The following is a 12,762-nucleotide window of genomic DNA, read 5'->3' as shown; positions in this document are numbered from 1 at the left end:
AGGTGGTATAATTAACTTCTCTTAGTATTTATCTTTAATATCAATTCATTATAACTAGTGACAATTCCTTCACAGAACCACGATTTAAAAAAAAATAGTGACTGACAAAAAAAGATACGTAGCATTATTTATTGCTAAAAGTCACTGAAACAACATAAGAATATGGTCCACTTTGAGTTCCATAGAAATTTTCTGCTGACACGGAATCCGCTAGTTGATCACGTGACTTCATTCGTTGGACTACATTCTAGCAGATGACACATGGAATTCCGATTACCGCTTGGGGTTATAAGGAAATTCGGCCGATAAAAAATGGTGACGTTTGGTAATAAGTGAAATCCGCCATTTTGTATTTGTCAAAGTATACATTAATACATTTTACCTTGCGGAAACTACTGGATTCATTCTATCAGCTGATATTGTACAGAAAACCCATGTTTATCAAAACAAGTTAATGCGGAGGTCGCGCAAGGTCGCTCATGTAAATTATTAAACATTTCCGGAAATCCACGAATAATAGGTTTCCACGAAATTAGGTTACCTGACTGTATATATCTTTGCTGTATGTCACAGAGTATTTGAAATTGATAAGTCGATCGCGGAAAATTCTCGATACACGTGGATTTGAAGGATCAAATTTCGACGATGAGCTGTGAACGCTATAACTGATTGGCCTAGCTATGCCAAAAAAAAAAATCCCGTTTCTGAGATTAAGGTATGACGGGTCCAAAAAAATCGTTCACCTGTTAATATTGATTTATTGAAGATTAAAGGGATTATCACCACTGGTATTTTTGATTTTACCAAGTAAGTAACCATATGAAAATAGAGATAATGTGGATCCCCTAGAGACTTATGAATGACATTCAAGACTTCACGGTTTTTTTTTTTTTTTTTACTATTACTGATTGGCTTCGCAAAAAATTGCCGTTTCTGAGACTATGGTATAATTGGTAAATAAGAAATAGCCTACATGTCCCTTTAAGATAGCCTTATTTTCATTTATATCTTTTTCCTGATCGGAGAGTTCCATCTTTATGAAATTGCATGATTGCGTAATTTTAATAACCTAGAAATGACGAAAGTCTAACTTTTCGTCCATTATTTTGTGTAATTACAGGAAAACAATCGAACCAAATTGCAATTGAGTGACATCTTACTGGTGAAGAAATTAATAAAACGGTCCCTTTAAATTCCAATCCCATATCATAGATAAGCATAGCAGATTAAAGACTTATATAGTCCAAAAGAAGGTATTTGATGACCTATATACTTTTGATAAGCCTATAACTAGTATATCTGATTAAACCCTATTTTGATTTGTATGCTCAGTGACTCGTCATAAAACATGAAGACCTTCTATATACTATTTTTAGGATATCTATTTGTGACACAATGTAATTCAGCGTTACCAAAACTTCTCGGATCATTTGCTATACAGCATCCCGGATTTACTGCAGTTTTTGTCAACACAACCCGAAGTTCGGTGTCATACAATCTACTTTTATCCTCATTCAATGGTATACCTTTCTCACAAGATGGAGTATACATGGTGAGGGATATCGGCACGCATTTGTCGAAAATCTCGTCAATTCAACCCGAGCTCCTCACTACTAAGGTTACATGGCCAAATGAAGTCGCTCAAGTCCCAGGTAAATAACTTAAATACGTGTGTTTAATACAAATGCTCGTGTTCAACTTAAATAGGCTGACTTTAAGGGAGTGGACAATTCTATATACTTGTAGTCTGAAATAAAAGTTATTGGTGCTTTGTTTGGCTATTGCTTTATTTTCCATGCATGTCATTGCTTGTTATGTCTACGTGAAAGAATTCATAATCAATCATGAAAGACAAACGCAATTTACTTTTACTTTTATAATGATGTTGAAAGTACTTGAATATTGATACCTGGAATTACTGATGTTATGGAGAGTCTATAAAATAATGATATGACCAAGACAAGATTGTTCAAGATTATATTTCTACGAGAAAATTGACATATTGTATTCATTTTTTTGCAAGATTTTGTGTCGAATTTATGCCAATAAGACAATTTAACGAGATAACATATTGCATAGTCATGCAATTGCCGAAGTTTCATTAACGAAAATTGAATAATCGATTAAATGTGAAAATAAGTGGTGGCTCAACTACATGAGTGGGGGCCCGTGGACTTAAATGAGATGTGGCCCATCTCCCGGGCACTTTTTTTTAAAGATATGCCTTACATTCTGTTGTCTGTTAATGGAAGATTTAAATATTTATAGTCTGTAGCACATAATATTGCGTATGGTAGGGCCCCAGTATTAGTTGTGAATCACTTGAATTATATTGTGTGTTAACCTTTTAGATTTTTGGTACCTTTTATTTTCAATTTTGTATTTTTTTTTTTATTGGATTGGGACCCTTTTAGAAGTTGGGGCCCGTGGACTTGGTTTATCAAGTCCCTATGGTAGTTGAGCCACTGAAAATCAGCCAGAATAATTGAGAAAAATGTTTTTTTCAGATTCCGTTTTTGGTAAACAGATGATATCTATTGCTGACGGATTTCTGGTACCATTTAAAACCAAGGGTGCTGTTAAATTGATGGATGTGTCATCTTCGCCTGCCAAAGGTCCTTATGTAATTTCTGATAATGGTGGAGATGAATGGTTTTATCATAAGGTACAATGGGTGGACATGGACAAGGATGGTGATTTGGATATCTTAACTTGCAGAGCTAAGAAACCTATAATAGGTAAGATGGCAGCGAATTTGCCTTTAAAAAGTTTTTGGAAAATGGACGAGACTTGTTGTGAGTGTTGAGCCATTCTCAACAAATGCACCAGTCTAGAAATTATGGTACTTCTGCTTGCTGATATTAGCAAGATTAGCTTTAAAAAAAATGAGAATCTTCGCAGTCCTCCAGAACGATTTTGTCGTAAAGACACATTCAATAGATCATCTTCACAAAGTCAAGCCAATGCTAACTTCTTCTTATACCTTGACTGCAATAGCCATCTTTTCACAATTAATGCTTGTAAATGCTAGATTTGATTGGATTGTTCGCTAGCGAATACTGAAACCATTAAGCTATAACAATGTTTACAGTTTTCTGACGGTTGCTCTGATTGGCTGTATTTACAGGCGTACTATCCAATCTAATGCTTCATTCCGGAAGTATGGAAGTTAAGTGACTATTGAAGGTATAAGACAGAGTTCGTAATAGATGCAAGTCGATACTCTCGTGATCCTTTTTCGACCGCTTTGTTAGATTTAAATCAAATTGATAGATCCAATACAAATCGATTTAAGTGATGATTTGCTGAACCTATACTTCTCTTAATACAAGTCAAAATCGAAGTAATTCTGCTGATATGGTTACCATTGGATTCGTAGGTGCGTTTTCAGATAATAAACTTCCTCTCTCTTTTAATCGTTGCAGGAAAATCAGAAGGTCAATTATTATGGTTGGAGAACCCGGCTGACCACAGCATTCAAAACGTATGGAAAACTCACGTCCTCGCTATTGGTCCAGACGTTTTCTTCAATTATGTAGAATTAGACAATACAGATTTTATTTTCACTTCTGGGTACTTTTCTAAAGTTTTGAGTGTTTATTATTTATCATCCGGTAATAAATGGACAGATAGCTCTCTGGTAAGAATACATTTTCTCTCAGAAGTACTTCTGAGGACTATTTTCATATATCAAGACCCAAATCACACCCCTACCCCCAGATGGTATAAATCTGACAATCTTGAGTATATTTTAAGCAACCATGATCTGACAGCTGTTGCTTTACACCCGATAAACATCAACTTCCGAAAAGTAAGTTTGAAGTAAAATTTCGCCCATTTCTAACGGGTAATATGAGCCAGCAAAACATCGCTGTATTGTCTCTGACCCAAGGATGTAGTAGTGCAAAATTGCAGATCTGTTGTAAAAGCATTTAATTTTAATGTTGTCTTTAATTGACGTTATATTTTACTGTAGGTACAATCCCGTGCTATTGATAGTACTATTGGGGAAGTATTTGGTGTGACTGCTGTTGACATCAACCAAGATGGTCGACCAGAACTATTGGTAACATCTAATAATGAGAAAGGAACAAGTGGAACTGTACATATTTATAATGTACCATCTGACGTGAGGTATATCAATTCATTAATGGTTCTTGCAGTTCCACAAAAACTTAGTGTTTAATTATGTAGCTTTGGCAAGGACCATTAAATATTATTGAAACCTCATAATTCAAGGTTAATCATTTCTACAATTACAGGAACCACAGACATCTGACGGAAAATTTGAATGATGCAAATAGTATTCATAATTAATGGCCTCAGTACACATTAAAAAGCTGAAAAAGTCTTGAGGTGTGTACCAAAACCCAATATACCGCAGTAGAGAATATACACACTCTGTAAAACACTGGGCGTCGATTGATTGTTTCATCTGCAACTGTCATCAATTATTAGAATATACAATGATTGAATTAAGCACACAGTTTCAGAATGGATATTTTAAGCCGTCTTTTTTTTTCAATGTACATTTCAGAAACGGTAACTATGCTCGATACACTCTCTCGTCATACTTTACTCCCAGAAAACAGGGACAAGGTAAAGGAGCACCAGGAGCCGCAGCTGCAGTACCATCATCTAATAAGTAAGTTGGAAGTCAGTTTTCATTTGTTTTAGTCTATATGAGGACATAAACAGAAGGTTTATAATGAGATATTTAGTCTCTTTTTTTATTGTGTCTTTTTAATCAGCACAATTTAACTGATATTTTCTGAACGAATTTTTGCCTTTTTCTTGAATGCTCCATGATGGCGTTCTATCGTGGCATAATTGCTCCAAGTGATTTTGTCAATCTTTTGTTGGACATGATTCGGTTAAGATATCTTTAGTCTGCTTTCTCCTTGTGGTTCACAGAGTCATCGATTATGTAAACTTACTTATATAAGTTAATATTCTTAATCTATCATTTTCAGAAATAAATCATTGGATATTCTGTTGTCTGGTGATGACGATGGCAGAGCTTATCTTCTATCATCTACGTCCACAGACCCCAATAACTGGTCTTATAACACCACAGTATTCGCTGATCTTGGCTCTGGTACAGTAGGACAATTGGCCTTCCACGATGTTGACGGTGATGGTGATTATGAAATATTCGTACCGGCATATAGCGCTGGAAAAATGAACGTTTATACTTGGCATAATTAAATATTCAGTATTAAATATTATTGTTTTCATACTCTATAGCGGGCATAGCTTACTGTTTTATTCTTTCAACCGTACGCTTCGTAAACAATTGAATATGGCGCAGTTACTTTGGTTGGTGCCTGAAATTTCAGATGTAGGTAACAAGAGTTATAAGATTGTTACACATGGTCGGTCAAGGGGTCCCCTCAGAGACAGAAACAGATCTGGTTCGCTGTACTAACCACAATAATCTGAAATTCCCTACAATTATCTGAGAGCCGCCACATTCATGTGAGACAGCATCTATCAAACGTCAAGCTATTACGAACAGCGTCTAATACCTTGACTGCATTAGCCACCCTTCTTGTTTAACGGAGGGCAGTGATTTGATTGAATTGCACGCTATACAAGTACAGCCAATCAAAGTCTACTGCTTGTCAAAGGCTCCGATTGTCTGTTTTCAGTTGCGTACAATCCAATAAAATCGAAACATGTACAGACTTCCATGATACAAGAAAGGTGGCTATTGTAGTCAAGGTACTAAATGGAGTTCGCAATAGCTTGGCATTGTGAGGACAGTGTCATCTATAAGCTTTCTCGTAACATAGAATTAAAGGGATTGTAAAGAGAGTCGGGGACACTTTGCAGCATCAATTCGCAACCTTCCGATTTTCAATCAGACGTCTCTTCTTCCTGCAATTCCACTAAAACTAAGTGCTTGTTGACGCCACTAATCGCAAAATATACTTTATCACATAATAAGGACTTCGCGATTAGTGACGTCATAAAATGCTTAGTTTTAGTGGAATTGTAGGAACAGACTGTTTGAAGATCGGGAGGTTACAAATCAATGCTATCAGTGTCCCCGATACAAATACATGTTTTAAAGAAAACCTCTTTACAAATACTACATAGGTTTTATTTTAAGCTTGTTTAGAGATTTACCACGCGCTTCAAATATCAAAGAAATCCCCATTTAAAAGTGTGTTCAGTGTATGCAGGTTAAAAAATTATTTATAGAATGGTTTTGACTTAGAGAATATATAGATTCCTTCCCGTTTAATGTGCTTGATAAATACATACATTCTTAAAATAACAATTTAAATATCATATAATGTATCGTTACTTAATTGCGGCTTGTTTATATTATCCGTATAAAATCGTTTAATACAATAAATAATACAGATGAGGCCACTGGCTTAGTTGTAGTTTCAGTAATAATGGATGGAAAGTAATAATGCATTAAGTGATATAGTCGTTGCACTGAAATAAAAATAGCACCAACTCTCAAGCATATTTGGCAACTTAAACTGAAAAATAAAAATTACAAAATATGCTGGTCCATTTATAGCCTATACCATAAAACCAAACGATGTAACCTGTGTCCAACCATCATTAATGCCCCCATGAACACATTCCTAACTCGTCTCGAAGTGTAGAATAAGTACTACTTGTCCAACTTCAGTAGGGACGCAGGCTGAATTATATAGGTCAATTGTCTGAAGATTGTATAGCGTGAAACTCGAGTAACAACATGGTCGTTTTAATATTTCTAGTCGCTGCATTGTCCATTCCATAAGCTAGATGTATCATTTTTCTAATTTAAAGTTTCAGATAAGATATCTTAAGATTTTCACAGATTTTTATTTTTATACTACACACGCAAGAGTACTAAATTCTTGTTTATGAGACCTAAAGGCGGACCTCAAATCACTAGGTTGAAGGTTTATTGATTTTGACCCCTTCCTGCAATCGGCCACCCCTACTCCCCCATTGCTCCTCCAAATATATCACTTGTCTGGGTATACACAATTCTGAGACTAAGGTGCGAATGGTCAAATGGAAGGCGAACCTGAACTTTGAATGGATGGGTATCCAATCATAGACAACCAGTGACGAATTACTTTAAATAAATCCTACATTAAAATTCATTAAAAAGAAATCAGATTGTAATGAAAAATTAAAGGAGTGTATCCCTTTAATACTGAATCGTATATAGGCTTTCATAGTATAGTTCACTCCAGAGTGAAGATAATGGACGTTCTTAAACTGATTCTACTGAATTTTATCGGCCTGAGCGGAATAAATAGTAGATTTATAACCAACCCGTCGCCTTTAGGTAAGTATTGTGGGCAATACGACCTGTCGATTATTTTTTTCAATTTTGATTTTAACAATTCAAGTAACTCTGGAATTTTTTTTTCATTCATAAATTTTTCTGACAATTAAGCTCTTAAATTTTTTTTTTTTTTTTTTTAAATTCTCATTTTCGCTACGCATTTTCGAAATTGGACGTATATAATGTCAAGATCAATTTTGGCAAATTTAACGACTAAATTAAGTCAAAAATTAATTGCATAAATCCCCTCGATTCTCATAAGGTGAAAAAAACTTTTTTCATGAATTCTTTTGATTTCTCATTAGGTGCAAAAATATATTCATGACTCCTGTTGATTTCTAATGAACTAAAAAACTATTTTCACGACACCTCTTTTTTTTTATCAAATGCAAATGCAGAGAGCAGGAATTATTTCTAAAATTTTCTCGAAACGCCCATATTAATTCATTGATTAAAGGTACAAATTCCAAAAATATCCTCAAAAATCGTCATGTTTTCTCACAAAATTCAGAACAATCTTCATGAATCACCCTGATTTTGCACATCATCCAGAACTACCTCCATGAATCGCCTCGGTTTCACATACATCCCAGAACTATCTTAAATTACGTTAACAAGTGACCATATTGACATAGTTCCGGTAAATAATATCTGCCATTCATTACAGTGATATGTTGCAGAGGGCTATAGAAGAACTCTCCCGGTAGACCGGTAGTTTTATACAATACACAACACTTTCATAGTATTGTATGTTATTTAAAAGTTTATGAAATGGAGACGTATAGGTTGAAGCCTAATACATTGATTGAATATTTCAGTAAGTTCATATTGTGGAAGTACATATTATTTTTTAAACGAGACACACCAGTATAAAGACGCTATCAGTCGTTGTATGGCGAAGGGATATGATGGTTTGGCGGTACTTATTCGACCAGAACAGAACCAACTAGCTAAATCTGTTATCAAAACAGAGAGGTATATTATTTTGCTGTATTTGACTTGGGTTAGCCTAAAAGAATTCAAAATAGTTTTTCTGACTTGAAAATTGCAAATAGCTTTCAAGCAATATTGTATTTGTTATAGTGATGGCATTTTTGCTCAAAACGACTGGAATAACATGAGCCACAGGTGTTGAAGCTACTAATAGAAGCTAATGAAGCTATAAAATCAATTCCAGCGGCATTCAACAAAATTGTATTTGTGATACAAAACCTCTTAATAAATTGTAGTATAATATAAGTTATGTTTTGTACATAATATTTCAACAATTTCCGTCAGTTGTGAAGGTAACATGCTAATTAACTATCTAACGGGATAATCTGATCATTGCCACTATAGATTATACACGAAGAGCTTATTGGGTGTCCCCGATACACTTTTAGAAATCCTCTGTACAATCCTAAAAATATTTTAAGTAATTTATCATGGTGCATTTTTACAGTATTTCATTCAATTGCTAGATCATCGTAATACATGCAGAAAATTATACTCGTTCAAAACTTTTCCCCCATTTGAATAAGAAAAAATTTAACCGACATTATACACATTAATTCCAATCACAACATTAAAAGTTTAAATGAGGCATTTGTCTGTTGGACCATTATTTTCTGGGCTATATTTTCAGCAACAATAAAAGCAAAGAAGTGTGGATGGCCTTGGAGTACCATGAACCAGTCTGGCAGTGGAAAAGAGACGATGTTTGGCTTAATGTTAAAAGTCAATTTAATATAAGCTGGGCCAATAACGAACCTAACAACTTTGATAAAGAACGATGTTGTCGAGTAACGTACAATCCTACAACAAATCCACAATTTCAGTGGAGAAGTATACAATGTACTGCTAGAAACTATTTTGCTCTCTGTCAAAAAACAGGTCAGTTTAATATAATAATATATCTATATCGTATCAATAATACTATTAGGATATTCTTTACCAGCTTATGGAACTGAAATGTAGTCTTTTCCGGATTATACGTGATACCACTCGAACAGCCAGGCCTGATTGTTTTGGGGAAGGTAGGTAAAGGGTGGCAATATTCAAAGAAGATTTCACTCAGCATCAAAAGTTTGCTACCATTTCCTCGATAAAGGAAACCATAATCTGACTTCAATATCAATATTGTGATGCAAATGAAATAAAACGAATGGAGTTTTACGTCCACCTTTTCTTCACCATGTGGGCTAATGGAAACGGGCAACGCATGCAGAGTGCAATAAGGGAAATTTTTCCAGGACAGCGGCATTGGCCTGCTCTTTTATCGCTTTCCAACTGTCAGGGGCTCTTGAACTTACACAACCTGAAGCACACGGGTCCTCGGTTTATGGTCCCATACGAACGACTTGACGCTTTTTCCACGCCAGCCTCTAACCTGCATCACTGACGGGGAAACCGGGTATTTTCTCGACTTATGCTGGAATTGAGCCCTAAACCTTCAGGTTAGCGAGCGAGCGTCCCCAATATTGTGATGCAAAATTAAAACAATATCATAATATACATGTATCAGCTATGTTTTATAATATATTTGACGGGCTCTATTACACAGTCGGTTAGACAGTTAGAAACTTCATTTGTTTGGTTACGTCGAATAAATACTGGTTTTTGGTTCTAATCTCGGTCAACAAGTTTGAAAGTCTGTTAACGTCGAATAAATCATCTTTCCTCGTTATTTCAACCGACCCAGAACCAGGAGTATAATGGGTGCAGATAATCCCAGAAAGATCAACAGGTTTGGTCAGACCTAATCTGATCTTATATTTCAGAATTACCCTTCACTCGACATTCTCTAATGGAGTTATATTGGTCTAATGGTACAGAACCAACTGGTACAGAAGTGTACATGGTGAAGAGCGTTTTTGAATGTATGTTTCTCTGCTTGGAGCAATGTACCTGTACATTCACATATCATTGTGCTGGTACCTGTCACATTGTAACAGGGAATATAACAGCTATGAAGCAAAACATTGGACCTGGAACTTACTATAAAAAAACTTAAAAAACTGAAATGAATAAATTTATGCTATAATCTTGAATTAAAATAAATATATAAAATGTTTTTGAGATGTTTACATGATATAGAGCGTTCAACTTCAATTGTCGCAGCGATAGTCTAGTAACATGAATAAAAACTGTTTGCATAGCATACTGTCTTGTCTGTCTTTCATTTGATTTGAGCAATATTGATAATATTCAAACTCCCTTCTTTCACCATTTAAATTGATCTTGATTTTCCTCTTCCTGTTACAGCACTTTTAGTCTCAGACTTTTTCCCCAAACCAAAATATAAGCGATTTTCCTCTTGAAATCAAGGGTGCAACTTTAAAGTCGAATTTCTCCAAAGTTTGGCAAAATTTCAAATTCCTGTTTTCTATTGAAATAGACGGAGGAAATGATAAGCTTTCATTACAAACAAAAATTGTACCTCTCGGGTCAAAATTGGTCGAGTTATGGCCATTTTAGTGAGGGGGTGGGGGTCGGCAGTCCGCCTATAGAGTCTTGTTGCACTGGTTGGGGTGAAGACCAAAACTTTAACAGGCTGTCGTTCGAAAACTATCAGAGATGTAAAGTTGAAATTTGCACTGAAGGTACACACCTATTGGAAGTGGTTATGTTTCAAATTTCAAGTCCCTACTCTGCCAGTTGCAGTATTTTGAGTTTCAGATTTTTTTCCCGAACCAAAATATAAGCAAATTTCCCTCTTGAAAATTCGGGTGGAACTTCAAAGTCGATTTTCTCCAAAGTTTGAAAAAATGTCGAATTTCTGTTTTCTACTGAAATAGACGGAGGAAATGATAAGCTTTCATTACAAACAAAAATTGTACCTAGCGGGTCAAAATTGGCCGAGTTATGGCCATTTTAGTTCAGGGGTGGGGTCGGCAGTATGACTATAGCGTCTTTCTGCACTGCATTTTCAATGGGATGAAGACCGATGTTTTGGGTGGAACTTCAAAGTCGATTTTCCCGAGAGATTTCAAAATGTCGTCAAAATCCGTCAAGAATTGTGCCGTCTAGAGTGTTTTCGAGCTAAAAATGAACACGTTTTCAAGAACAAGGGCAATAACTTATACTAAATATTTTTCGATTCTTCTGATTTTCAATAGGGTTCATCCTTGGGTGAAGTTTCATTAAAATCCATCAAGAATTGTCCCTTCTAGAGTGTTTACGAGCTAAAAATTGAACACGTTTTCAAGAACAAGGGCAATAACTTATACTAAATATTTTTCGATTCTTCTGATTTTCAATAGGGTTTATCCTTGGGTTATTACGAACACTCATACCGAGTTTTGTCAAAATCAGTCAAGAATTGTGTTTTGTAGAGTTTGTTATTTCGAATGAAAAAAAAAATTATTTTGTACACAATATATGGCACACATTTGAAAAATTCACTTTGAAGAATGAATGAATGAATGAATGAATGAATGAATGAATGAATGAATGAATGAATGAATGAATAAATGAAAACAATTCGTCTCAACAGTTTTCGGAGGAAAAGTGTTCTGTTACAACTTTAAATAGGAGGGCATTCAAGCGAATTTTGACCCGAAATTTGAACGAGACAAAAACGAAGTCGATGTGTTAAAAATCTAAATCTGGGTTAGAATTTTGTCATATCCGAGAGTTCAACAATTAAAGAGACAGTATGCAAAATTTTCACTATCAAAAACGTCATAATAAATTATACCTGAAAATGTTTCTAAATTATGCTATTTAGAATTATTTACATCTACTTGATCAAGCTGAATTTGTTATAAAAGGGCTAATTAAAAATGCAGTATACAGTACAACTACCAAAAAAATGAGAATTGTGTCGGTGGTTTTATGTAATTCAACATTTGCATTATGAATTAGACGTATTATGACATAACTAAAAGAGGTATTTTGTCTTTGAACATTGCACGGATGTATCGTGTCGTATGTATTAGACATAAGTACATAGAATCTAATTCTGAATACGATTGACCTCAATAACATAGGGTCTATTAGATTTCAATCTGGATATTTCCCTTCTGTAGTTTAACTTCACAAAGCGTAAAGTCGTACAGTATCAATGAATATTGCCAATAAAATTCATGCTTGCAGTAGGCCTATTCGTTGTTAAACTATTGATGTGTATGACGGCCATTTTTCTATTTCTACAGCATGTGGTGAGAGTCACAGTGGATTGTCATAGGCCTACACGGTTGCTCAGTGATTGTGCTAAGTGTAAGCTTTGAGTTCTTGAATACCGATTTTTTTTAAGAAATGCGAATAAAATTTTAAAAAAGAAAGGAAAGTTGCAAATAATTAATATCATTGATCAGGAAAGTGGAAATTATAGCATGAAACTGATTTCTGTAAGTAATCTGAAAATGAGCCATCCTCTTTCGCAAATAAATTAGCAAAATACAGTTACTTATGTGAATTTTACCGTGGCCCATTGGGGACATTTGCAATTTTTTTATTTTTCNACNTTTCTCANT

General features: G+C 34.9%; 2 protein-coding genes across 2 annotated transcripts; both read left to right on the top strand.

Annotated features, from left to right (window-relative positions):
- Positions 1-1,348: 1,348 nt before the first annotated feature.
- Positions 1,349-5,208, top strand: LOTGIDRAFT_171192 (hypothetical protein; the record flags this gene model as incomplete). Its single annotated transcript, XM_009047387.1, has 6 exons — positions 1,349-1,652; positions 2,508-2,738; positions 3,426-3,640; positions 3,977-4,134; positions 4,538-4,645; positions 4,974-5,208. The coding sequence occupies 6 exons, from the start codon at positions 1,349-1,351 to the stop codon at positions 5,206-5,208; spliced, it is 1,251 nt and encodes a 416-aa protein (XP_009045635.1).
- A 2,013-nt stretch (positions 5,209-7,221) lies between these two features.
- LOTGIDRAFT_171191 (hypothetical protein) lies at positions 7,222-10,298 on the top strand (the record flags this gene model as incomplete). Its single annotated transcript, XM_009047386.1, has 4 exons — positions 7,222-7,306; positions 8,125-8,281; positions 8,931-9,178; positions 10,066-10,298. The coding sequence occupies 4 exons, from the start codon at positions 7,222-7,224 to the stop codon at positions 10,296-10,298; spliced, it is 723 nt and encodes a 240-aa protein (XP_009045634.1).
- Between the last annotated feature and the right edge of the window lie 2,464 nt (positions 10,299-12,762).

This window comes from Lottia gigantea, assembly GCF_000327385.1.
Source record: "Lottia gigantea unplaced genomic scaffold LOTGIsca_111, whole genome shotgun sequence".
NCBI classification, from domain to species: domain Eukaryota; kingdom Metazoa; phylum Mollusca; class Gastropoda; family Lottiidae; genus Lottia; species Lottia gigantea.
The sequence above is the reverse complement of the archived record's forward strand: the minus strand, read 5'-3'. Positions and strand labels throughout refer to the sequence as shown.